This window comes from Scophthalmus maximus, chromosome 20, assembly GCF_022379125.1.
Source record: "Scophthalmus maximus strain ysfricsl-2021 chromosome 20, ASM2237912v1, whole genome shotgun sequence".
NCBI lineage: Eukaryota > Metazoa > Chordata > Actinopteri > Pleuronectiformes > Scophthalmidae > Scophthalmus > Scophthalmus maximus.
Genome location: NC_061534.1, coordinates 12,665,656 through 12,690,345, shown reverse-complemented (window position 1 = coordinate 12,690,345; position 24,690 = coordinate 12,665,656). Strand labels below are relative to the sequence as shown.

The 24,690-nt window shown below is 41.6% G+C and overlaps 3 protein-coding genes across 8 annotated transcripts in view; 1 reads left to right on the top strand and 2 right to left on the bottom strand.

Annotated features, from left to right (window-relative positions):
• The window catches only part of pcsk5a (proprotein convertase subtilisin/kexin type 5a), a 28,740-nt gene extending 23,070 nt beyond the window's left edge, over positions 1–5,670 (top strand). The window contains exons 34-39 of the mRNA XM_035608877.2: positions 700–936; positions 1,061–1,238; positions 1,846–2,063; positions 2,708–2,808; positions 3,271–3,466; positions 4,691–5,670. Coding sequence (XP_035464770.2) covers positions 700–936; positions 1,061–1,238; positions 1,846–2,063; positions 2,708–2,808; positions 3,271–3,466; positions 4,691–5,166 — 1,406 coding nt within the window. The 3' untranslated portion in view covers positions 5,167–5,670. The remainder of the gene's footprint in view (positions 1–699; positions 937–1,060; positions 1,239–1,845; positions 2,064–2,707; positions 2,809–3,270; positions 3,467–4,690) is intronic.
• A 303-nt stretch (positions 5,671–5,973) lies between these two features.
• prune2 (prune homolog 2 with BCH domain) lies at positions 5,974–17,043 on the bottom strand. 5 transcript variants are annotated; one of them, XM_035608892.2, is made up of 12 exons: positions 16,744–16,934; positions 16,218–16,442; positions 13,978–14,044; positions 13,656–13,856; positions 13,016–13,192; positions 10,807–10,909; positions 8,445–8,576; positions 8,216–8,302; positions 7,621–7,719; positions 7,495–7,533; positions 6,995–7,045; positions 5,974–6,871 (listed from the first exon to the last, which is right to left on the bottom strand). In XM_035608892.2, exons 3-12 carry the CDS (start codon positions 14,030–14,032, stop codon positions 6,838–6,840), a joined length of 978 nt encoding a protein of 325 aa, XP_035464785.1. In that variant the 5' UTR covers positions 14,033–14,044; positions 16,218–16,442; positions 16,744–16,934; the 3' UTR covers positions 5,974–6,837. The 5 variants fall into 5 exon arrangements, with proteins under 5 accessions (XP_035464785.1, XP_035464783.1, XP_035464788.1 ...); XM_035608890.2 differs by lacking the exons at positions 16,218–16,442; positions 16,744–16,934 and adding an exon at positions 16,943–17,043; XM_035608895.2 differs by lacking the exons at positions 16,218–16,442; positions 16,744–16,934 and adding an exon at positions 16,943–17,043 and having other exon boundaries at positions 5,974–6,868.
• Positions 17,044–17,173: 130 nt separating this feature from the next.
• On the bottom strand, positions 17,174–23,510 carry LOC118285319 (guanine nucleotide-binding protein subunit alpha-11). Of its 2 annotated transcripts, XR_004785073.2 has the most exons (8): positions 22,921–23,510; positions 20,320–20,504; positions 19,685–19,839; positions 19,329–19,457; positions 18,929–19,058; positions 18,638–18,791; positions 17,600–17,908; positions 17,174–17,402 (listed from the first exon to the last, which is right to left on the bottom strand). XR_004785073.2 is itself a non-coding variant. In XM_035608889.2 (7 exons), the coding sequence occupies exons 1-7, from the start codon at positions 23,042–23,044 to the stop codon at positions 17,718–17,720; spliced, it is 1,068 nt and encodes a 355-aa protein (XP_035464782.1). In that variant the 5' UTR covers positions 23,045–23,510; the 3' UTR covers positions 17,174–17,717. The 2 variants fall into 2 exon arrangements, 1 of the variants encoding a protein (XP_035464782.1); XM_035608889.2 differs by having other exon boundaries at positions 17,174–17,908.
• Between the last annotated feature and the right edge of the window lie 1,180 nt (positions 23,511–24,690).

Sequence of the window (24,690 nt, the reverse complement as noted above, 5' to 3'; positions counted from 1 at the left end):
TTTAGAGAATTAAGTCATAGTATTATGAGAATAAAGTAAGTCAATATTATGATGATGAACGTCATTTTAGGTTTTTAATTTAATGTGTCATTTTAGAGGGGGAATATGAGAACATCTGTCGACTGCATTAAAATGGGGAATGCGGAGAATCTTGTTAAGAAATACTTTAGTATAGTTGTCACAAATAACAAAAATACTTTTGGAACATTATTACCGCATTATCATAAGAATAAGGACTTGCACTGAGAATATCTTTCTATAGTTAACAGTCAGTTGTCAAACCTTGAAAACAGAACAGAGATGGCGGAGACAGTTCCCCAGAGAAAGACTCACTGCTCCGTTTTTTTTTTGGTTATTTAAAAACGCAGGATGGATTGTTTCCCTCAGGAAAATGTTTGTAGGCGATGCCCACTTTTGTGCTACTTACAGCAGCTGCCAGGACCAAGACATTTAAATAGGAAGTACTGCAAAAAATGGACAGTGGGTGATTTTTGGTGTTTATTTTCAATCCGAAGTGAACATGGGCAGCAGGAAATGCTGAAAACTACCAGTTAAGATGTTTTACTGTGGAAAAAGTAATAAAATTAGATTTAAATGTGGCCTATTATCAGATGAACGTCTAATGTATTTGAAATCAAGGAGCATCGTAATGAATATAAAAATCGCTTGAGTCACTTCCATTTTGACTTGTATTTCCAGACTGCGATGCATCTTGTCTCGCCTGCTTGGGGCCCCACGCCGGCTCCTGCACCAGCTGCAGAGAGGGTCAGAGGCTGGAGGGCCACGGCCATTGTGTGCCATCGGCCAACAAGTGCTCGCCCCACCAGTACGAAGACCAGGATGGCGAATGCCACCCGTGTCACAAATACTGCCACAGGTGCTCAGGTCCCCGAAAAACCCAGTGCGTGAGCTGCAACCAGGGGCATCTCCTGCTCAGTGAGTCGAGTTTGCTTCCCTTGTAAGGCGTGTGAATTCTCTGAAGTCGCCTGAGAAAAGCTCTTCAGGCATCCGTGACTTGTTTTTGTAGTCGCATGACCTTTTCTCGTGTTTGTTGGTGCAGACGGCACCTGTGTTGATGAATGCCCACCAGGCTACCATGTGGACGAGTCGGGGCAGAGATGTGAGCCGTGCCACCCTTCCTGTGACGCCTGCGTCGGAAAGCACAGCCACGAGTGCCTCGCTTGCAAAGTCCACCTATTTCGAGAGGGCAAAGAGTGTGTGAAGACCTGCCAGCACAGGTAGTATGACCCGCTCACCGTCCAGCTGTGCCGCTCATCCATCACAAATAAGTCATTAATAAAAGATCGGTCTAGTCTGTAATGCCACTGTGGACACTAAACCACTGCTTTTCTCCAGTTATCTGGACAGAGGCGCAGTTTGGAGACACAAGCTAATTTAGCCTTAGATTTAAATAGCCCTTCATGTGGCCTGTAAAATGCTAATTAGACTTGATTTTATTTGGGATCCGGCGATTAAGGTAGTTAAATTAACGTGCCGTTAAATTGATGTGCAGTTAAATACTCACGAGAAAACATAAAAGGGACACAAAGGCAATTCATTCCTGTGATTTGCCTCCCTCCTACTTTCAGACCTGCATCAGAGCAAAGCAGAATATGGCAAAAAAAGAAAAAATAAGCTCTTTAACTTTATCATGCAGAACCTGTGTCTCACTTTCCTCAGTGAAGTGTTTTGTTGTGACTGCATCCCCACTGCCATGGCATCCCGTGGTCTATGGCATGTCTGAGTGGCTATAAGGAGGCGAATATCCTTTGAGAAACAAACTAATCTCATCTAATTTAATTGAATCGAATCAATCATAACGTTTCTTGCCATCTATCGCCGTAGTCACTATGGAAACACGGGCTCAAGGATGTGTGAGGATTGCGACCCGAGTTGCGGCGAGTGCAACGGGGGCAGGGAGGACAGCTGCCTGAGCTGTGCCCCGGGGCTCGTCTACATGCGGAGGGAAGGCCGGTGCCTCCCGTCATGCCCCCGGGGATACTACCACGACGCTGCGCACCGGACCTGCGAGCCCTGCCACGCCAGCTGCAGAGCCTGCTCAGGTACGAGCGTCCGCTCAGCAGCTGTCGTGCACACGGACACACAAGGCCGATCACGTGAGGGTGATGAGATACTGATGCTGCAGTTTTCTCCACGCAGTGCAGCGGTAGAGAGGCTCCATTTGTACTCTACATCCCATAAAGGCACATTCATTTAAAACATCTTATTGAATAAATGTAAATGATTCATAAATATATGAGCAGGGGAAAAAAGTCTACTCCATTGTTTTTTAATATATATATATATAAATGCATATTTATGTATTTATCTTTCTATTTATATGAAGCCAGAGTGCGACACTTTTGTTCCCTGGTGTGCATGACTATTACATTATATATCATGAATATGTGCTCTCATTTAAAAAAAAAGTTGCATAACAATTTCCTGAAATAGCTGGGAATAGCAGGTGTTGGCAAATTACACAAACAGGAGTAATGTTTCGCATATTATGGGGAATATCAGCAGAATGCTAATACTCAGCCCAGGTTCGTCCTAATGAAGGACCATGTCCCCCAGTTTAATGGTTTGGCACTCTGATGTGTTTTGGACAATAAGTATAGCATCGGGGTCATTGTTGGTTTTGATATTTTCATGGTAACAATATAGTATATCAACATTTACCATTTAGGTTGTCATGTATCTACAGGAAAGGATTCCCAGTCCTGTGACTCGTGCTACACTGGATACCTGCTCTCTGATGGAACATGCGAGTCCCTGTGCGACATTGGCCAGTATCCAGTTATAAAGGTAAAAAAAAAACTTTTCTAGGTTTTCATATCACAAATATTCACTTTAAATTTTAAAAAATAAAGAGAGAAAGAAAAAAGAAAAAATTACCCTGGCCTTGCCTCACCAAAAATAATTACTACTAATGTTTTGGCCCCAGGTATCATATAATGTAATTCAGACTGACTTATTACTCCACCAGGAGAAATCTCAAACAGCAGAGTGAAAATTATTGCTGTGAAATGATTTCCAAAATAAATCTACAGGCTCTTGCTGTGAGGCAACCTGCTGAAACGGTCTGACATATTAATTGATTGAAATGAGAGGCAGTGCATCACTTATATCCAGTCATTTTTAGAAAAGTAAGTTTTGTGAATCTTCTGAAGCAAAGAATCTGTAGTCAAGATGTAAAAATGCGGGAGCTCTCCGTTTCGGTGTGTGTCGGCTTTCCATTGTCAGTCTCTTCTCCCATCCTGTCATCAGGGCTCAGGCCACGCTTGTGACGAGTGTGACAGCTCCTGTCTGGAGTGCCAGGGGCCAGGTCCAACCAACTGCACCGTGTGCCCTGCTCAGGCCATCTTAGAAGCCGGAGGGCGCTGTCTGCTCTGTTGCCTCCACAATGAGGAGGAGGAGGCCACAACACAGCAGCAGGACTGTTGTAACTGCACCGAGACCCGAGGTAGGCTGCAGGTTTGTCTGGAGGAGAATGGAAAGGCACATGGGAGGGTTTGAAGAGTCAGACTCTTTTTTTCTGGAGATGAAACATTTTCTTAGGATTAGCACTGACCTCCAGGTTACCTGCATCAATCTCTTTTTGTTGTGCACTGGGATGATCTGTAGATTAAACTTGTCTCGTTTGTGAAGTAATAAATATCTACAGCAGGGTTCGATCATAGTTTCCACAATTGTTGCTGTACTCAGATTTTTTTTTTATGACCAATCGTCCAAAGAATAAATAAAAAAGGAAAAAAAGAAATTCCACTTACAGTAATAGAAAAAATTATTACATATTTGCATTTTATTCTTGATAAATGATTGAATAGATAGTCAAACATATTAAGTAAAGGTGTAAATGCATGATTAACTACTGGATTTGCACAAACTTGGGCACGGATTAAAAACTTGAAGCAGCAGAGGCTGAGATATCCTGACTTTTAGTTCCTCATATGAGTCGAGCTCCAGAAATGCTGGATTTTACATTTCCCCTAATGTAACTCTTGTGACCACGTTGCATAAAATAGGAACATGGCACTTTCTCAGACAGTTTAGCAATCATTAAGGTTTGTGTCATGGCCAGCAGATTGTTATTTCAACATTATTTTTGAGAATCATTATTTCTAAGGAATACTAAACAATACAATACCCATGAGGCTCAGGCAAAGCGAATCTCTGATTGCACATTTTAAATGTTTGATGATCCAGATATTGGCAAAAGGCAGAATTACAGTTGCTGAATTCACCCAAGTTGACAATTCAAAAGGGTTTTGCCGACTGTTGCATGTTTTCTCAGCAGTGTAATCTGCGTAGCTTTCACTCGCGGCAAACCCCCAAAGTTTCATGAAGCTTTTGAACCATATTTTGTGATTTATTTGTTAATTTTTTGGACTGATGATTCAACCAGCCATGTAAGTCTGTGAGGAACTGAATGGGACTCCAAGGTCTCCGGAAATATCTCCTCCCACCTCACAACTCTATTTTTCAGACTCTGATAGCTTCCTCCAGAGCCACAGAAGAAATTGAGTTTTGACGGACTTAGTGATACTTTACCTGAAGAGCTTTGTGTAAAATCTGTGGGCTATCAACTCCTCATCTAATCATTCTAGCACAGAGATATGCTTTAATGTCTCCCTATTCGGACGTAGTGCACGTAGCACATTGGTGTCTAAACTTTGTGCATTTCTAGGAGAGTGCGTCCTCAGCACCAACTTGGCGTTCACGAATGAGGAAGAGGAGGTGGCCAGAGGTAACCTGACAGTCTTCATCATCGCCTGCATCCTGCTGGTGCTGGCGCTGGTGGCCGTCGTCTTCATCATCAGACACACCCGCTCCAAGAGGGCGCCCCCGGACATCCCCCCTCGTGGCTATGAGAAGCTGGGCTCTGGCGGGGGGTACGGAGGCGGCGGTGGCACACATGGAGGCTACAGCTCTGCGTCTCACAGCGGCCGCGCCAGCTCCTCCGGCGGTCGCTTCCAGGAGTCTCAGTTAGTGGACGTCGGGGAGCATCGCTCACGGAGCAAGGATGATGATGATGACGATGATGAGGACATTGTTTACATGGGCCAGGACGGCACTGTGTACAGGAAGTTCCGGTATGGACAATTAGGAGAGGACAACGAGGACGAGCTGGAGTACGATGACGAGAGCTACACTTTCCGGTGAAGCAGAAGCATTTCTCTTAAAAAATATTTCCTCCTCCTCCGCTGGACTCTTCGTCCCCTTTTATTCATTGCTCTGTGCTGTTTATCTCTCCCTGCCCTGAGGGACAGACCCCTTTATCCTTCACTGGATACGAGTTGAACCAAATGAGACATGAGAAGCTATTTATAATGAGCCGTATTTTACAACTGTGATTCATTCACAAAATGCAATGAGCTGCAGAGAATTCCATGTCATTTAACATTCGTAAGGACTTTTAACATAATTAAGCTTGATTTTCTAGACTTTTGTTTGGATTATAATTACTTCCCACGTATAACTTAATTTATCCTGGGCATTTACTAGTTTTCATTAGTCATATGTTCACATCTCTGTTAATTGTGTTGTTGGATTAGCATTTGAAATTTTAATAATCATGGTGTTTGTCAAGCTTCTCTATATTCACCTGTTTGCGGTCATTTTGTTTAGATTTAAAAATGTGTTTAAATAAACTCTTGAAAAGAAAAATGCACTTTGAATTTCCTTGTGTCTTAACGGTGCTGTATAAAGTTGCCCAGAAGAGTAATTCGTTACATCACATGACTAATTTTGTATCACAGCAATTAGAGTTGAAAACATTGTTCATACTTAAGTCCATTTATTGAACTGCTAGACACTGATATATAATGTATTTGCACATCCTTTAAACACCATGATAGACTCACTGATAAGAGGACCATCAGTTATCTATGAGGGGACATGCACTGATGCACGCACACACACGCGCACGCACACACGCGCACACGCACACACACAAAGAAGATATTGTGCTTAACAGAGACCCCAACTTTATTTCCATCTGATGATCCAGGAGAAGATCAAGAGATTTTTTCCAGTTTATGCATCTGACAGGAACCAACTGAAAACACACACACTTACAGAACATGGCTAAAAGGACATGCTCTCACACTGCACCAATAACTTGATTGTATATCTAATTTCTTCCTCCTTTGTGTCAGCTTGACTCAAGAAGCTTAAATATCTATTTGTCAGTTTGTGTTTCAGTTTTAGAGCACGTGTTGAGACAGAGGATTGGATTGTAGAAATGCAAGAAGTTGGTCTTTTATGGCACAAGGTTTTATGGCCTCACCTTATGCTTTTATTGTAGATTGCTGACGCACAAGTTGACTCTTTGTCTGAAGTACTGAGACTGTTTAACCAGTAAAGGGTGATATTATTGCTCCACTGCTTCTCATGCACACGACTATAACACTATAGGCTCTACAAATGGGTTTTTGCGCAGTGCATTGTCATGTGTAAATTGCAACTCCTACCCTACTGTGAACATTGATGCTACTCTCTGGGTGCTGCCAAGCGTCACACTTGACTATACATCTCTCTGGGTAGCAGGTGTAACGAACAGTAGATGCTACAGCAGCCTCGAAGAATGAGAACTGTGCGTTAACTATTGTAAGTTGTGATTTCATATTCAACTCCAACGTGTTACCGACAAACACTGACACGCACGCACACAGACACACACACACACACACACACACACACACACACACACACACACACACACACACACACACACACTATCTTAAAAACCCTTTGTCTCTGCACTTCCAGGTTCAGCCATACGACAGTGACTTCTGAACATTGAGGTGACCCATCCATTTAGGGTGTCTGGGTTTAAGAGCTGCTGGCACCGGCTGCGTCTGCTCTGCTGAGAAGATGACAGAACAAAACAGAGACGTTAAAGACGGGTGTGTTTATGTATGGGTGACAGACTGCTGACACAAAGCCATTTCTCTTCCATGTGTGAACTGAAACGTCTTAGAGGACTTACTCTGCTCTGCCTGCTGCTGCTGGCTCCGACCCCTGCAGGAAACTATTCACTCTTGAATAAAAGGGAAAAAATGGAGAGGTTGTTAGAGCAGGATTTATTGGTGTACCGCACCGATATGCTGTGAATTTGAAGATACGTGCAGTTTATGATTCAGCGCACAATTAGTCAGCAAGAGATTAGTGTGTAATTCTACAGCTTTGTTGCCGCATTTATTATCAGGGTAATACATCACTCTACAATAAGGACGTGCTCATTTATTTCACAGTAATGATAAATGAGATGAGGGCAATGCATTTAGCATCTTTAGCAACTTTTCTCCTGTCTATTTTCTGCAATTGCAAGCGTAAGCCAAATCCAATTCGAGTCGTCCAGCAGAAGAGTCCCTGTGATGTGAAACTGTGCTATCTGATAAATGAGCACTGCAGTCGAGGATAACGCCGAGAGGGGGGCCACCGTCTCCGCAGAGGGCAGTAATGAGAGGCGGGAGAGTCCGTACTTACACCGAGTTCTCTGCTGCGTCCTTCAGTTCCTTGTCGAGTCTAGGGGTGAAAGTTCAAATGACAAGATGAATATAAAAGGTATTTAAAAAGACAACTCAGGCCTGGAGGAGGCTGGCGTGGACTCACCTAATGATGCACTCTGGGATCTGGATGGATTCCATGGGGATGAGTTCCTGAAGCTCGTCCAAACTGTTCACATACTTTATCTTACTGCTGAACTTGGCACTGTTACGTACACACACACAAACACACAAGTACAAATGCAATGAAAGGTACGTATATATAAGTTCACACACAAGGAAAGCAGAGTGGAGTAACCTGCTTGAAATCTGAGGAAATCTGGTAACTGATTGTACTACTGCACTATTACCACTATTCATATTTCATGTAAATTCTTAATATTTATTATTCTTATTCTCTATATTTTTTCCAATTCGTATATTTGTCCAGAATGTTTACTGGCAAATGTTGACATGGCCCTAGATTAAAAAGAACCAAATGTCATGGCAATCATCCAATAGTTGTTCAGACATTTCAATAAAATAAAATAAAAAGTCAACCTCATATGGCACTGGAGGGAAAGTCAGTCATTCACCAAAGTCAGTAAAAATCCATCCTCATGGCAATCCATCATATAGTTTTTGAGAACCAAAGTGGAGGATTGACGGACAGACCAACGTTGCCATCCAAATTAATCAGATACAAATGGGATACTGTTTACCTGATGAAGGGCTTGGTGACTGCTAGAACGGTCCTGATGAACCATGATGGATGGAGAATAATGAAGGATTTCAGATTCTTCCTGAGCCTGAAGACAACACAACATGTCACAATATTAGGTGTGTTAATGTCCGTGTTGGAGCTCATTCTCACTGTCACTCTGCAGAGCGATAAATGTTGGCAGAGTTGTACGATGCTACTGATGTCTCATGAAATCTTATCATGATCACCTTCTATCAATCATCTGATAGCATTTCTTCAGCCAACCAAGACCCGGCATTCTTCTGTGGGGTGTGGCACCATTCAGGTACACAATCATGTAGTCCTCCGCCACCATCAGCTCCAGTGTGCTGATCACGTAGCTGAAGACACACACACACACACAATCAAAGAATAATATACATAAGTGATTGAGAGACATTTTTACCCAAAATTGTAAATTGATAGGCTGATTAGCTTGAAATAAAACCGAGGCATTTGGTTAATAAAGAATGTAGTAGACAAAAATTTTAAACTTGACGGTTAATGGCACTAGACGTGAAATTACAATGACTAGAAAGCTACATTTTTTACAAAAGTTACAAAGGTTTTCGAGAAAATTTCAAACCAAAATTAAACATGCCTGCCTCATGGTGGCACATGAGGAAAGGTCGAGGATCACCAAAGTCAGAGGCATTCCTCGTCTGGGGACCATGAATATATAAACACAATTTATTGGCGATCTATCATTTGTCATTATATGTCAGTGTAGATCAAAGAGGTGGTCTGACTGTAGAGCCATACCACCTATGGCTACAAATTGAAAACAACATTTATATTTCCATTGTTCAATATGGTGGCACTGAAAAAATAGATAACAACAACTAATACAAATGGCAAAAGCTAACCAAACATTGCATTGGAAAGCACCTTGTATAGTTATATTTTGTATGAAATAATTGGCTAAAATACAGGGACATGAAATCTAGTACTTGTCAACATATTACATGTCTTTTGTAACTGTCATCAATAAAACGTTATGTAAGAATGAAATGTAAGAGTAAAAAAATCCAGAACCATGTTTAATTTAAATGTAAAGCCAACAATATGAGGAAATAGGAGACGAGTCTTGCCCCTTTAACAATCCCTTCCTCTGATGTCAGCGACGAGGAATGGCTACAAATGTTTCTTCACGGATGAACTCCTTTGCTTTGAATCCCATCTTTTTTTTTCCTTCTCTGCATCAATTTCAGCAGCTCAATCAGACTGCTACCTTTTTAAAAATCCAATTCTCTGATTCAGGCCAAGAGAAACCATTATCTCGGTCTCATTTCTCTCCTCAGCCCCTTCCATCTTTTCCTCATTCTTCTCAATCAGCAGGGAACGTTGTCAATTTTGACAATATCCTCAGCTATCACAGTCCTTCTTGTTTCCTTTATAACCCCTCTATCCTCTGTGAGTTTATAGACTCAGCCTGACTCTCCTCTCGTCCCGATCCAATGTCATTCTCCAGCTAACAAACCAACATCCATTCGGTTTCGTGACTATTGTGATTATCTCCCACTGTCACGAAGCCGCACACTGTTCACCACCTAGAATAGTTACACCTCCTCGCAAGTATTTTGGACCTCAAGCCATCTGGCAGAGGAAACCGCAGACACTACGGTTTACTTCCCTTTCATTTCCATCCAAAACTCTTGGATATGCCAGCTTACTCAATATCTTTCACAGAACAGCCCATGGGATCCCAACCCCACTGTCCAAGCATGAAATGCATCTCTGTGCCAGCACAACAGTGAAGCCATCAGCATGGGAGGTCTCAGAAAATAAGATAGACGATCACTTTATTCCTGTCGAAGATACACTTTCAGAGTAAACTTGCAACTTCTGACGTCTCCTTGGTTTGGATCATGTGCAAGATGCTGTGTTTACGTGGAACATGTCAAATCTGGTTCTTCATATCCCTGTGCACATGAACACACCAGTATCCAGGTTTCTGATCAAGTGCCTGCCGGGGTGTCCTGGCTTCTCGTCATCTCAGCTTCCAGGTAGTATATCCAATTTTCTCTGGATACCAGAATAAGGTCTTAAAAAAGGTTTCTGAAACCAGGATAAGCTGTTCACATGCGCGGAACATAACCACGGTGCTTGTATGCATATAAACACACTCAAACTGAACCTCATGATTGTGTTGGATGAAAATTCACAGGATCATCAAAGCTTACATCTTATAATACACATGGTTGACCGTACAAATTTTCGTGTCAATCCATTCAGAAGTTTGTAGCCATACAAGCGGCATGGCTCTAGGGATCGACATTCAATCTGTCAGTTTGTACGGTCACCATTTTGGTTCGCAGTGAAATATTTCATCACCTACTAGATGAACCTGAAGAGCCATTCATGGTTCCCGGAGAACAAATCCTGTTGACTTTGGCCTGCCGCACCACCATGATGTCCACATGTGGTTTTCAATAAAAATATCTCAACTACTATGACACTAATCACCATTAAAGTTTGATGCCCGCAGGAATTGAATTGCAGTGGTTTTGGTGATCCAGTGTGTAAGTAAACCACTGGTGTTTGTCAGTGTCTGCAGTGTGGCATACTCACAGAAAGAGGTTCTCCATTATTTCATGGTAGTCCTCTCTGTCACTGTCTGGCAGGAAACAGGCAGCGAATACGATGATTGCATTCACTCCACTGCTGTAGTAGCCTTAATTCAAAAAAAGGGAAAAAAACAAAGATAAATAAAAGAAATAAGAATTAAGTTGACCTTGTTCCATTCTTGGTGAGAGCTTAGCCTTAATTAGCAGAGCGTTCATAATTCGACTGCAATCTTATTTTCCCTTTTTGTTCTATTTATCTGTCAATCCGTGTCACTCTGTCCTGTTTCCTCTCACTTTTCACATGAATGTCATTTCTTTTTATTCACCAACCCATTCGTCAGCAGGTTTGGTGTCTCTCTCAGACAGAGGCTCTTTTATCTGAACGACAGCGGCGATGACATTGACTGTTCAGCGACAGACATCTCTCGTTTCTGTGGGACGGCTGCGTTTCACTTAAGCCCACAGCACAGAGCACAGTGGGAGGAAAATGCACTTCATGCAATGATTGTGGGGTCTGATTTCCATCATTAATGGTAATATGGTCAGGATTTTCTGTTTTTTAAGGCACAGGCTTCACAGGGCGCCAGCCCTTGGGACTTGGGGTTTATTGGGTCCCACCGGGAGGGAGGAGACAAAGATGGGGCCCCTGCCTGTGAAATTAATATGGTGTGACTCCATGTACAGCTTCTGTTCAAGACCAAGGTCCCCCGACAGTGTTAATTCAGATACACATGTTTATAGGATATTAACTGAATATATTTGGGTTTTAAGAGGGTTAATTGGCAAAACAAAACAAAAAGACACTTGAAGACATCACCTTGGGCTGCAAGTAAATTCTGATGGGCATGTCTTCACTATTTCCTGACATTTCAAAGATTAATTGATTAATCAAGAAGGTTATTGGCACATAAATCAATAGTGTAGAATTATTGTTAATAACATGCTGGGTTGGGATCGGCTAATTTTTGCAAACAAACCTTCGAGTGTGTCCTCATGCCCTCTGTGGGGGCATGGACTTTTGTTCAACTTGTCACCTGTCTGTTTGCCTGCAGTGAGTGGTTTTGGTCGGCAGCCGCCATCCTCCATTAAACACACTGGGTGTATTATTGTCAAGTGGCCCCTTTGAGTCCTTTTGTTCTAATGTTCAGTGGACAGGTGAAAAAAGGGACATAGCGGTCTCCACGGTGTTTGGTTCGTGCAGAGCTTCGTCTCCGACGGCCACTGGAGGATGTCAAACTCAGCAGCTCGCTTCCACTACGGCTCGTATCACCTTGTTTTTTTGTACTCCAGCCCGAGCATAAGATGAGGCATTTCCAAAATGATCAATATTTTTCTGCCAACTCCTTTTCAAGCTCCAACGGCAACCAATAGGTGATTGTGATGCAGTCAGTAAATAAGAGGTTATGCCTTTTATTATACTCTGTCACTTGGAATCAGACATTTGGGCAAAACTGTAAACTGGAAATTGTTCAAATTGTTCAAACAATAAGCAACTCCACATTACTTTACTGAATAGATGCTGTTAGTTTTAGACATTTTTTGACTTTGGTTGTTTAACTGTTGTGTGGCAGAATTTTCAGGTCAGAGGTTGGTTATCTTACAGAGTTAGTTTATATCAAAATAATATGTGATACAATATGTATATAGTTACATTATTGCAATATGCATACATGTATACAATATGTATATCATTACACTATTAACGCACTACCCCACTAATCTACCTATGTACTACATTGTCATGTTAGATTAAACAAAAATTCACAATGAATTCCAATGAACCAAAACTCATAATATGAGTTATGTCTTTCCTGTACTAAATCCTGGAGTGGTATTCAGTTCTTTTTTTTGGTGTATTTTTGTTTCTCAGCCCTGAGTAGTGTCTGTAGGTCTGCCTCTCTCTGCATACAGGCCTGAGAGGCAAACTCCTGGGTCAAAAAAGTCTGAAATTCACTTGGGACCGCTCTGGAGCCTGAAGGCAAATCAGATACCAAATCCATCAACTCAGGCTTTTTCCCATCTGAATTTAGTTGCTCAAATTTAAACTTGAAATGTAAACCCCTACTTTATCTGGACAGTTAGAATGCCGGTGGCATTTTATGAACCAGTATTGGGTGGAATTTGAAAATTGTCTGCCTGTGGAAATACAGGTCATGTTCAAGACGGACATATCACCCACAGTTATGGTGCTGGATTATCTGTTTAATACTCACCTCCATGTGAGATGACCCTCATGTAGGGCTCGATGACTTTCATGTTGATGCGGTGCTCCTGCTCCCCAATGACGACCGTCCTCCACAGCTTGCCGTCCTGGCGCTCCTCCTCGGCGGTGTACGTTGGGATTGAATCATAAGGCTCACTTGTCCCAGTCCTACTGGCTGCATTCGGGTCTGAGGTGGGGAAAAAAAGACAAAAACTGTGTGTTAGAGGCCTTTTTCAACAGCAAGCGTTTTTGAACACAAGCACAGGTGTTACTACTAACAATAGCGACAGCGCGGTTACATTCAGACGCCCCAGTAAACCAGGACACCTCGACAGTGAGCAGCGTTAACAACACCCGGACCCTGAAACTGAAGCAGCTAAATTTGAATTCAGCCATTGTCAGTTTATTATCGATAACTGTGCTTGTGTCCTCCTTGAACACCAGACTGCACAAAAAAGAATCTTGACAATGCGAATCACGGCTTTGTCATCATGAGTTACAATAATATAAAATAATCCGAAATATAATCAATGAGGAAGGGGAGGCGCTGGGAAGGGGGACACCTAACTCAACATTTTGGATCATCTCACCTCCTCCAGGATGATGATGATGACTGAGGACTGATATCGTGTGTTTTCTGAGTCACCCACCTTCCCAGTCCATTTCATGGTCCGTGTAGTCGAGGTAGTCCCCCTCATCTGGAGTGTCGAGATCGTCGACGTTGATGTCCAGATCATCTGGCGTTTCCCCCAAGTCATCCTCGCTCTGGTCCAGTGACAGGCTGATACGAGGGGCAGATAGCTTTTTCCTCTGGGTGGCGCCCCCCTGCAGGGGAAGTGAGGTAGGAGGGACTTTGGGAACAAAAAAAAACAGCCATTAGAAATTAAGAATTTACTTTGAGATATCAAAGACTAGTCTTTTGAATTACTGTGATTTTTCTTTGAATCTGAGCACTGGAGGAGTCACGCTCACCTGGTCGGCTTTCACCCGCGTCAGCGTTCATTTTGCTCTCTGACGCCAGGTCCATCCCCAGTAGGACCTACAGTATGACAACATAATTACCGTTATTATTGGACTCTTATGATACTACAACAAACCTGGATGCACAATCCATTGCCTGTCTTCCTCTAGATCCAGCGATTTGCAAACAAGAGCTTTCAACTGATTTTAGTCTGAGTTTGGTAATTATATTTAAAAAAAATATATTTATATCATTATATTAACATTACAACTTGGCCAATCTTAAGACTATCAGTGGTGGAAAGTAAATTTACTCAAATAAATACTGTACTTGAATTTAGTATAAGAATGAGTATTACCATTTCCTACATTATACTTTTACTCCACTAATAGTCAGAGGGAAACACTCTTCCACTACATCGATTTGACAACTTTGGTTGGTTGTTACTATTCAGATTAAGATTTTAGATTTTGTTTTAAAGTGTTAAATTGATAAAATATGAAACTAATAACAAGTTTCAATGCATGACATTTACTAGTTATGGATTGTTTTTAAATTACAGTAGCCTTTTGCTAAATAAACTTAAATTAAGGATCTGAACACTTCCTCAACTCCTGAAAACTAATTTCTTAAATATTGTTTCTTTCCATGAAAAGGTGATAAAATCGTAAATAATTAAAAGTAAGAAAGTCTGGCTGTTGTGTTTAAGAAATACTAGGTTGCCCACCACATAACAAACTTTTGTTATACAGTCAAAATAACCTGATGATTTTGTGTGCATCTGCACATAGTACAATATGAAACGCAATTTAATTGGAATAGTAAATGAATGATTCTTTATTTCACATTCACTCATTTGCAAACACATTCATAAAGCATCCGTCCGATTAGCTGTGAGCCACAGCTGCCCCTTTTATAACTGTACAATATTATAAAGTAAATATCCTGGAACAATCATAGAGATCCACACACACACACTCACACACCTGTTAATATGATACTGCAAACCAGAGAACTATTGAGCTTGATGGAGACGACATAAATGTTGTCAGTGATACTTGACAACGACGATGGCAGACCTATCGGCTAGTAAACTATTATAGATATATTGGTATTGGTGTATATGTTGGTTGATAAGTAACAAAAAAATCTGAAGTGCAAATCTACTTTTGAGGTTATTAAGGAACAGTAACAGTGTCTCTATAGAGAGCATTTTCACTACATTTTTTTTGCCCCACTTAATGTGTCTTGAACACAATTCTGTAAAAGGAAAAATCCAAACAAATGAATCCATGTGAAGACTGTTGTTTGTATCCATTGTATTCACTGAAAGAATTACTATTGTCCAATATACTTCTCTCCTATTATTTACAACAAGATATCGACGTCAGTATCCGTCACACAAATCCTGGCTACACAACAAAGCATTAGGACAAGAAGCCCGACAAGAACCAGCATGTCTTGAAACCTGCTTCATTGATTCTACTTGTCTGACTAGATAGATTTCTGTAGTTATCAAAGAACAGAGGGAGCAAAGAAATGGGAGGGGGGGAATTGAGGGTAAAGGAAATGAGAAAGATTTTGAGGTTAAGTGTCATTTTCCCTTCTGAATAATCCCTCCATTCAAACTGGAGGAGGGGGAGGATGGTGAAAGGGTGGAGAGTGGGGGAGCTGTTACATCATGACAAGCCCCCCCCCTTCCTCGCTGCCTTTCTTTAGTGCTGATTCAAATCGAATGACTGCATGCTTTCCTGAGCACGGATTGGGCAGACATGCAAATTCACAGTGAGTCACGTGTGCTCGGTCGCGTGCAGAGAAGACACGTCCTCGGTGCACTCGGCCTGAAACAGGGAAAATGTGATTGCATTTGCAGATGCAACAGAAAGGTGCTGAATGGTCGATCCCTGTACATTGGATTTGACTATAATGCTGACAATTCATAGAAACATGTACGGCACGTGCAAACACACTTACACAAACAAAGAGAGAGAAAGACATAATAAGCGCACACTGACAGACACACACACTTTACGTTGCAGAATAACACAATCAGCATCATCTGTTATGGGCATCCTCCATGGAGGACGCTGCTGCTTCAGATCCACTTTCACAGCACAGCACCACAGTGCTGATGACAGCAGCCCCTCCCTTCCTCCCTCTTCCTGTCTGCCGGCAGTGAGGGAGGAAAAAAACACAACATATCCCTCTTTCTCTCTTTCTCATCTTAACAGAATAAAAACCATCGACTCACCACTGCTGGGGCTCAGGAACGTGTGTCCTCCTGTGTCTCAGAGCATGGATGTACCTCCAAGTTCCCTGCCTATTTCCTGCTCCCAGCCTCTCGGAGGAGATGCTCAGCACACAAGCACCTCGCAGCTTCCACCATTTTGTGGTCACATGATCTGGGCCACTACCAAATAAGGGCGATCACCTGCTACAACAGCTCTCTGCACAGTAGCTTCCAAAGGCAGTGCAACTAAATGGGGATATATAAGGAGTGCGCGTTTGTGTGTCATTTTCTTGGACTGGAGGGGATAAACTGTTTATGTGTAGGCGCCATTGTGTCATTAACAGCCGCGTGTAGTGTGGGACTGCAGTTAATGCCTGACAGGAGATTTGTGAGCCTGCTTCTGCAGCTACAGGATTTTATTACCCCTTAGGGTAAAAAAAGAGCAATAACAATCAAAAATGAGAACATTGTCAGCTCTGTGTCCTGATAATATTCACACGCTGTTGAGAAAACAGTAACTGATCCAAAGCAAACACATCATGCTTACCCTTCCACTGATTTATAAGGCGACTTCAAATGGGTCCTTTATATTCTACATTGGCACTGAACTTTTCAACCCTCAGACAATCAAACTAGAGCCACAAAGCAGATAAAATCAATCGTATTTAGAGAGTCTCTGCTTCCGTGTCAAAACAGACATTGTTCTCTGCACAGGTCCGGAACGCTGAGTACCTCTATTCACTTACCACGGTTCGGTCCCAACAGTTAAGACAGGAAGGTAGAGACCAGCCTGTCGGACCTTTGCTCTCTGTTGTTCGGTTCAAAGGTTGTTACCATGGCATGTGAGTGTCAGCGTGGCCACGCCTGGAGCTCGGGCACAGACCAGGGGTGTTCCAAAAAACATTTTTGAATCATATCAAAATAAAGATCTGTGCGATGTGAGGCAAAAGGTGAGGAACGGCACAGAATTCAGTTTGTTTAGAAACCCATACATTTGGTTTAATATCTATAATTAGTGAAAGTTAGTGGAAAAATAATAATTCCACAGGCTACACGGTTGTGGTTTTTGCACACATAAAATCATTAGTATAAATACAAACTAGGACACTGCACCGCCCAGTAGGCTTCTTCCTGCCAGTGCTGTGAGGCACTTAAATTCTTGCTAGGTAAGATTCCTTCAAACCAGTTTGATCTCATTGGCTGATTCTGAAACAGTAATGTCAGAAAAAGAAAGAACCTGTAACATTTCCGCATAAAACATTGACTGACATCACAGATGGTTTATTTCTCTCCTGTAGCAATTAAAATTGTTGTTGTTTAATTTACTTCAGTGTTGTTAAAAAAAAAAATGGCACAGTAACATACTGTCTGTGTTTCACAGTACTGAGATAAACATATCTTACCTGACAGTGCTGTCTGAGGGCCAACAGCGCATTACAGATAAAATGTCCGTAAAGGTGTTACAACATGTGACTTTCTTGTTCCTACAGGTGAAACCGTCACTTTGTCCTGCAAACCTCTTTACTCCAGGTTAAACTTTTTGAGGTTATCTCTGAAGAGTGTATCCTTGACGGCTTTGAAGACGATCCGGATGTTCTCCGTGTCCGTGGCACAAGTGTAGTGTGTGTAAAGGGGCTTCTCATGTCCACTGTGCTGCTCCTCGTACATTTGCAAGATGAACTTCTTCGCAGGTTCAGCATCGCACCGAGGCCCTGTGGCGACCAAAGTGGTGAAATATCAGAGAGGAATCTGTGCGTTTAGAGGAAATTACACTCACTTCTCCTCATGCAACAAATAGTTTACTCAGTATAGTGTACATGTCACAGAAAAAGATGTTTTGTGATTTCACAATCATAATTAGGGCTAAACAATATGGTAAAATAATATATCATTTCACATCAATAATCATCACGATAAATAAATTATTATTTAATTTAAGTTCAAAGACTGACTTTTGCTCTTGGGTGAACTTTTTTGTTGCACTTGCACAAGAGATAAATATTTTACAAATCTGAAGTAGAACATTAACATTAGAACATTACTTCCTCACCATGCTTGCACAATGCATAGCAATTTTTTTATATTGCTATTTAATTATTGTTCTACTATTCATTCTGCAACAATTGTGTTCATCACTTATTAGTCTGACAATCATATTCTCAAATAATTAATTTAAAAAACAAAACAATTTGTTGAACCAACTGAGTAGAATTCTGTCCACAATGACGTGAAACAGTCTGAACAAATGGATGTTTGGAATATTTGTTTGAAAAATGACTGAGGCCATTAAATGATCATCAAAATAGTTGCCGATTCATTTTGTTGTTAGAATGCTCAAAATTACAAAAAGACAAACAGCAAATTGAGTGCACTAAATCCTAAATAAGAAGTGATTTCGGACAAACTACAGCTACAGCGAATAAGAGCAGAACAGGCTTTACCATTGTAGGCTGGGAAGTATGTTGCCAAATCAGATTGTGAGATTTTCTCTTCGAGCAGGTCTGTTTTGTTCAGGAAGAGGATGGTGGAGGACTCTTGGAACCAACAGTATGAGAGGATGGTCTTGAACAAGGCGAGGCTCTCTCTCAGTCGATTCTGGAGAAAGGGGGAATATAACATTAGACAACAGAAAAGCGTCACCCGATCAGAGAAGAATTCTGGGCTGCAAATATGGCCAAGAAACCAAGAATCCAATAAAAATGTTGAAGCACAACAGACTGAATTGAGCTTACATCATTCGCACTCTCATAAAGGACTTGATCGTACTCGCTGAGGGCCGCAAGGAAAATTATGGAGGTGACATTTTCAAAACAGTGGATCCATTTCTTCCTCTCTGAACGCTGACCACCCACATCCACCATCCTAGAGTCACATGGACAGTGATTAAGATTCAATACAAATGCATCCTGTTGTACACACACAACAGATCATCATATAACAGATCATATAACTCTTTTCAAGAGCAAATAAGGTGCATATTTCCTGAAATGTCTATCTACTGGTTTAACTGATGCACTGTCTTAATTTGTCAGATCAGGGAAAAAATTCTTGTTCAAGTGTTGTTTGAGTCAGGAAACCCATCAATTTTCTCTATATTTTTGCTGTGGCAGGTAAATAATAATAATGCCCCACCTGAAGATTGCTTTGGAGAGGTCAAAGGGGTACTCTATGATGCCTGTGGTGGGGACCCTGACCCTCAAGATGTCCTGCAGTGTCGGGATGTAAAACAAGGACGTGATTCTGTCCAGGTCGCTCAGGTAACTGAAACGTTTAAAGCAGTGCATCAGGGTTGATATCCTGACAGATAAAAGGGAACATCTTACAGAAAATTTCACTTGTTATATGTCCATTTAATACTAACATTTATCAGTATGAATCCACACTGTGGAGTTGATGAATGCAAAATAAAGCACAACCAAAGCTTGGATTCTCTGGGAGACCCTTGGGATTTATATGAATGTTCTGATTTGGATTATATTAGTACTTACTATTTGGCAGAGTCGGATAACTGGAATTCCCTCCTGCTGTCGTAGCACCTTTGAACACCGTGGTCATTCCATACACTCCTAATGGCGTCCGCCTGCCAGGGCTCCAGAGTGGACACCTTGCTCGCCTCCACTTTGTTCAACTTGTCTGCCTGACTCTGACACATACAAAACATTCACACACAAAACAAATTCTTGAAGGACAAAAAGGACCCTCAGCCTCCATCTGAAACACTGGCCAACTTTGTTTTGATTGGTCAACTGCTTCCAGCGCATGGAGGAAGTGCCTTCGCTTTCGCTTTACTTGGCTTCGTTTGGGGACGTGCCAGACTAACATAATATGTCTCCTGTAATTTTTCAAATTTTTTTAACCACACTAAATGTGTGACTCTTTGAATGGTTGGTACCAATTGAAATAAGTCAACTATTTTCTACAGATAATAATTATCTCCAGATGATGAACCCTAATGTCTTTGGGGATCCCCTTGCTTTTCCTCTAGTGGCACCATGAGACTGAGATTTGTACGTTTTTATAGTCTAGTAATCTATCCGAGAAAACACTGAGCCTTATACAATTCTACGAAAGACATTATCATTACTGTCTATTTTAAAAAAACAAACATGTACAGTTTACTCACAATGTTCTTCTCATCGACGTAGTCGATCTGTAGAGTCTTCATGGCGTGGATCAGAGCCTGGATGGCTGTGACGATGTTCTGAAACACCAGCCGGGTGAATCCCCTCCTGTCGTCTTCAGTGTATCCGCGGCCGTGGATGATCCTCATCTGTTTGATGAAAGTGCTCTTACCACTCTCACCGGTACCTATAGGCAAATTAGATGAGTGAGACGCAAGGACGAGAAATGGTATCGAGATCAGAGCAGCGCCAGAGACAGGACGTCTGCAACGTGCACAAAAAAAGGTATCATCTGAAGATCCATCCGCTGCAGCTCAACCGTTTTCCAGAAACAAAACAGGCTGCTTTCTTTAGAGCGAAATGATGTTCGTACAAGTTATGGCTTCACAGGTTGTACGAGTCCCCCTACCCCCTCAGCGATTATGTGTATGTGTGAGTGTATATAAAGTCTTTTGTCTCTAAAACCCCATTACTAAAGTAATCTCTATGTATTTGCTCTGAAACAAACAGCATAAAAACAGATAAAGAACAAAAAATAAGATTAAAAACATTGAAACAGTGGAAAATTTTAAAGAGGTGGGTAACAATATAATTTAACATGTATTTTATACTGTTTGTATTCACGCTTTTCCCCCCCGCAAAGTTAAAATGTTTTGAATTCTTTACTTTGTTTGGGGACACTGTGGGTTTGCATTCGATCCACGCAAGTCAGCATGTCTATCATCAGCCATGTGTCCTTGAGTGGAACAGTGAACTGCTTCCTGGCCACTGGTTATTAATTACTCTCGATAAGAGTGTCAACTCGCCACCCGAAATACCTAAAAATGTTAACCATTAGACTGACCTTTACAGGGGGATATTGTTCTCCGAGCAGGCTAACTCAAGTTGAAGCTTAAAGTAGTGCTGACCTTTAAACAAAGTCCTTCATGTCTCATGTGTTGTTTCCAGCACAACCAACAGTGGAGCTTTTATAAGTGTGGCTGCTTTGATTGTGATGGAGAAGAAGAAAAAAAAAGGCCTCAACTAAAGCTATTGTGAGCTTTAATACATTTCGCGATGCGTTTCCTCATCGTCCTGGCTGTCAAAATGTTGCTCTGCACTTGTTTTGTTCTCTCTTTCATGCACTGCACTTTTAACGTATCAAACTTTGTTTTGCAAATGGATCTTGACAATTCAGACAGAAGCAAAGAAACAAAAACAAAATGGGAGAAAAAAACTTCAGCCTGTACGCAGTGTGTTGACCTAACATGGCTTTTTGAATGAAACATCCAGTCTTTGCAGCAGTCTAGCTCGATCTGAATCAGGGAAAAAAACAAAAAAAACTCTGAAGGTTATCAAGCCGCTGACTCATCAGGGTTTCACCAACTATTTGAAGAATGCAAAGGGTAACCTGCAAGCACTTTAAAGGAACAGTGCAGCCAAAAGCATGCTTTGCTTTCTATTGATCCAGATACTGTTGATATTTGCTTTATTTGTCAGTTCTGCCCTGTGAAATTGATCCACCCAAAACACAATCTTTCCAAAAACAAGGAAGGATAACGTGTTTCTCCTGAAAATCACTTTCTACCAAAGGCTGCCCACCACCTGTCTCTGCACAGACGCTCCTTTATTCATGTGGCTCCAGGTCATGACAATATCTGTGAGTTGGTGAGTCCACTCCTTCGGCCCCGACTGTTACATCTCCACAACATTTAGGTGGATCATGGTCCCCAGAGGGTGACTTTTTTGGTAATTATTTGCAATCATTTTATGAAAGCATGCTAATATTAGCATTCAGCTCAATGCTTTACTACGTGTATGTCCTGCTCAGTACATGTTAGGCCTGTAACTAACAACTATTTTCATTATCAATTAATAAAATATCAAAGAATTGTACCTTCAATGTCAAAGAATAGTGGGAAAATACCCACCGCAGTTTCCTAAACGCAAAGATGAAGCCATGAAATCACTGCTTTTGTCCAGCAGACTGTCCAAAACCCAAACATACGTTTCTGTATATCGCATACGATGGGAAAAAGCAACATAAAAATAACAACTGAGAGGCACGGGCATAAAATAAAAGACTTTATCTCTTTGAATTTTTTTGTTTGAAAAAATTACTTACAACTATTAATTGATGAAATAGCTCTCTCTTAATAAATGCAACATCAATCAGTGACAAAAATACTGTTAGGCCAGTTCATGTCCTACTTCTGTACGAATCACAGTTGAGACTATTGGACGGATCATATTTACAGGACGTTTTGTTTCCGTTGAGCTATATATATATATATATATATATATATATATATATAAAATTTGAAATATAAGTGCACAATACAGTATGTGTTGTTGTTGTTTTTTCCTCGAGTTCTACGCAGCCTAATATTGATTGGTTGAATGTCAAATGTAATCACTGTAATTACATGCACCTGCGCTGTAACCATTATGTATAGAACCTATAGAGCAACCTTTCAGTCAGCATTTAAATGGCGCTTTGATGGGATATATTTAAAGTTCATTGTTCAAATTATGATTATTTTTTTTACACATTTCCCGTCGCACTGTGTGTGTGTGTGTGCGTCAGTGTGTGTGCGTGTGTCCACTGTCCGCGGTTCACTCACCCAACAGAAGCAACTTAAACTCCCGGTGAGAATCTCTCTTGTCGCGACGCAGCTGCCTCTCGATCTCCCGGTGGATCCGGCGTCTCTCCCGGTCCTCGCCCGACACGCGGCAGCACTCCTCCATGGTTGACCAACTTCACCGGCTGCTTTTCTTTTTTTTTTGTTGCCTTCTCTGTCTGAAGTGGCAAATGGATGGATACTAATGGTTCTCGTCGGTGCCGCCAGGGGGCCTCTCGTCCCGGAACAGGTGCTTTTGGTTTTTGGCGACAGTCTGCATTCCTCCTCAGGCAGGAACGAGTTCAGGTGCATTTCACATTCCTGCTGTGCGGAGGAGGCGGAGGCGGGGCCGCGCGTGTGTGTGTGTGTGTGTGTGTGTGTGTGCCGCTGAATTTGAAACTCCCTGCCCCACAATGGGGCACAGTGCAGGGATGGGAGCCAGCTGCCACCTACTCACACACCCTCTGTGTGTGTTTAATCCGCTCATAATGGCGCCATTGTGAAGCGCCGTGATACCTGAAGGCACTGGGCCGTCGAACAGAGGGACAGCTCCCCTCTTCCAGAGAGGCCGTCACCGCTTCCGCTCTCGTCACGTGTGACGTCACAGGGGCCCGGAGCACACCTGTGCGTCCCTGCAGCCGTAAGGTCAAAGAGAAAAGGAATACTTTGCTATGAATTTGTTTTATTCTAATGGCAACATTTCATGTTAATAAGTGTAAGTTTAGCAGTAAAAAAACCCAATTAATTTCGCAGTTTTCCTCCATGAGATTAAACATTATTTTAATTACATTTTTCTAAATCCAGCAACAAAAAGGCTTTGAAAACCTTCAACATGTGGACCTCTTTAAAAATATATATATATTTTTTAAATAAAGGCTAGCCCTGGCAATGTTATGTTTTTTGTATATACGATTCGTATACCTTTGTATGATACTCTGTATACTATATGTACTTTTTAGGTTACTTCAAGTTTTAATAACTTTAATAGCTTTAATATTCATATTTGAACAAACTTATGTGGGCCCTGGAAACTTGAGTTGGCCATTTATTTTTTTAATGATTCCTCGCCTAAGACAGAAAATAAACTGTGCAATGTCGACTGTGTACACTCGATCTTATGGTTTTGCAGACAGTGGTATGCTGCCCACAAACTACGTTTGCCTCACAATGTAGCTAATATTAGATCCATCAAATATATATAAAAAGAATGGGCAACTTCTTTATTTTGACCATCAATTAATCATTTTAGTCATATCTTTAACCAAGCTTTTCAAAGGCATATTGAACATGAGGATTCTCCCGGGGAAATTGTAATTGATATTGCCATTATTTTTTGCCATTTAGACAAAGAAAAAAGATAAGTCAGGAGAATCATTGTTTGATTGATCAATAATGGAAGTAATTGTCTCAGCCCGTCGTGCTTATCATATTGGGTATAGTGGCTGGAATGTATAATCGTAGATTGATTCAGGGCAGAGATTTGGGTCTGGGTTGATAAAAAGCAGCAGCCTCCTCGCCCATTCGTTGCACATCACTAGAGCCATGTCCTGCTGCCACATTCCATTCAGTGTCTGACCTCCTCCAGGAATAAATGTGCTTTGCAACACTATAAATCCTGTGTACAACAGTAAAAAAAAAAATATGGACCTCCAACATAAGTGCTGCTGCAGGCTCCTGCCAGATGGATGTATAACGGAGGAGGATTCTAGGACGGACATCTGGAGCAGTCGACAGAGTATAGCCAAGAAGATAAAATACTTGAATGGCAAACCA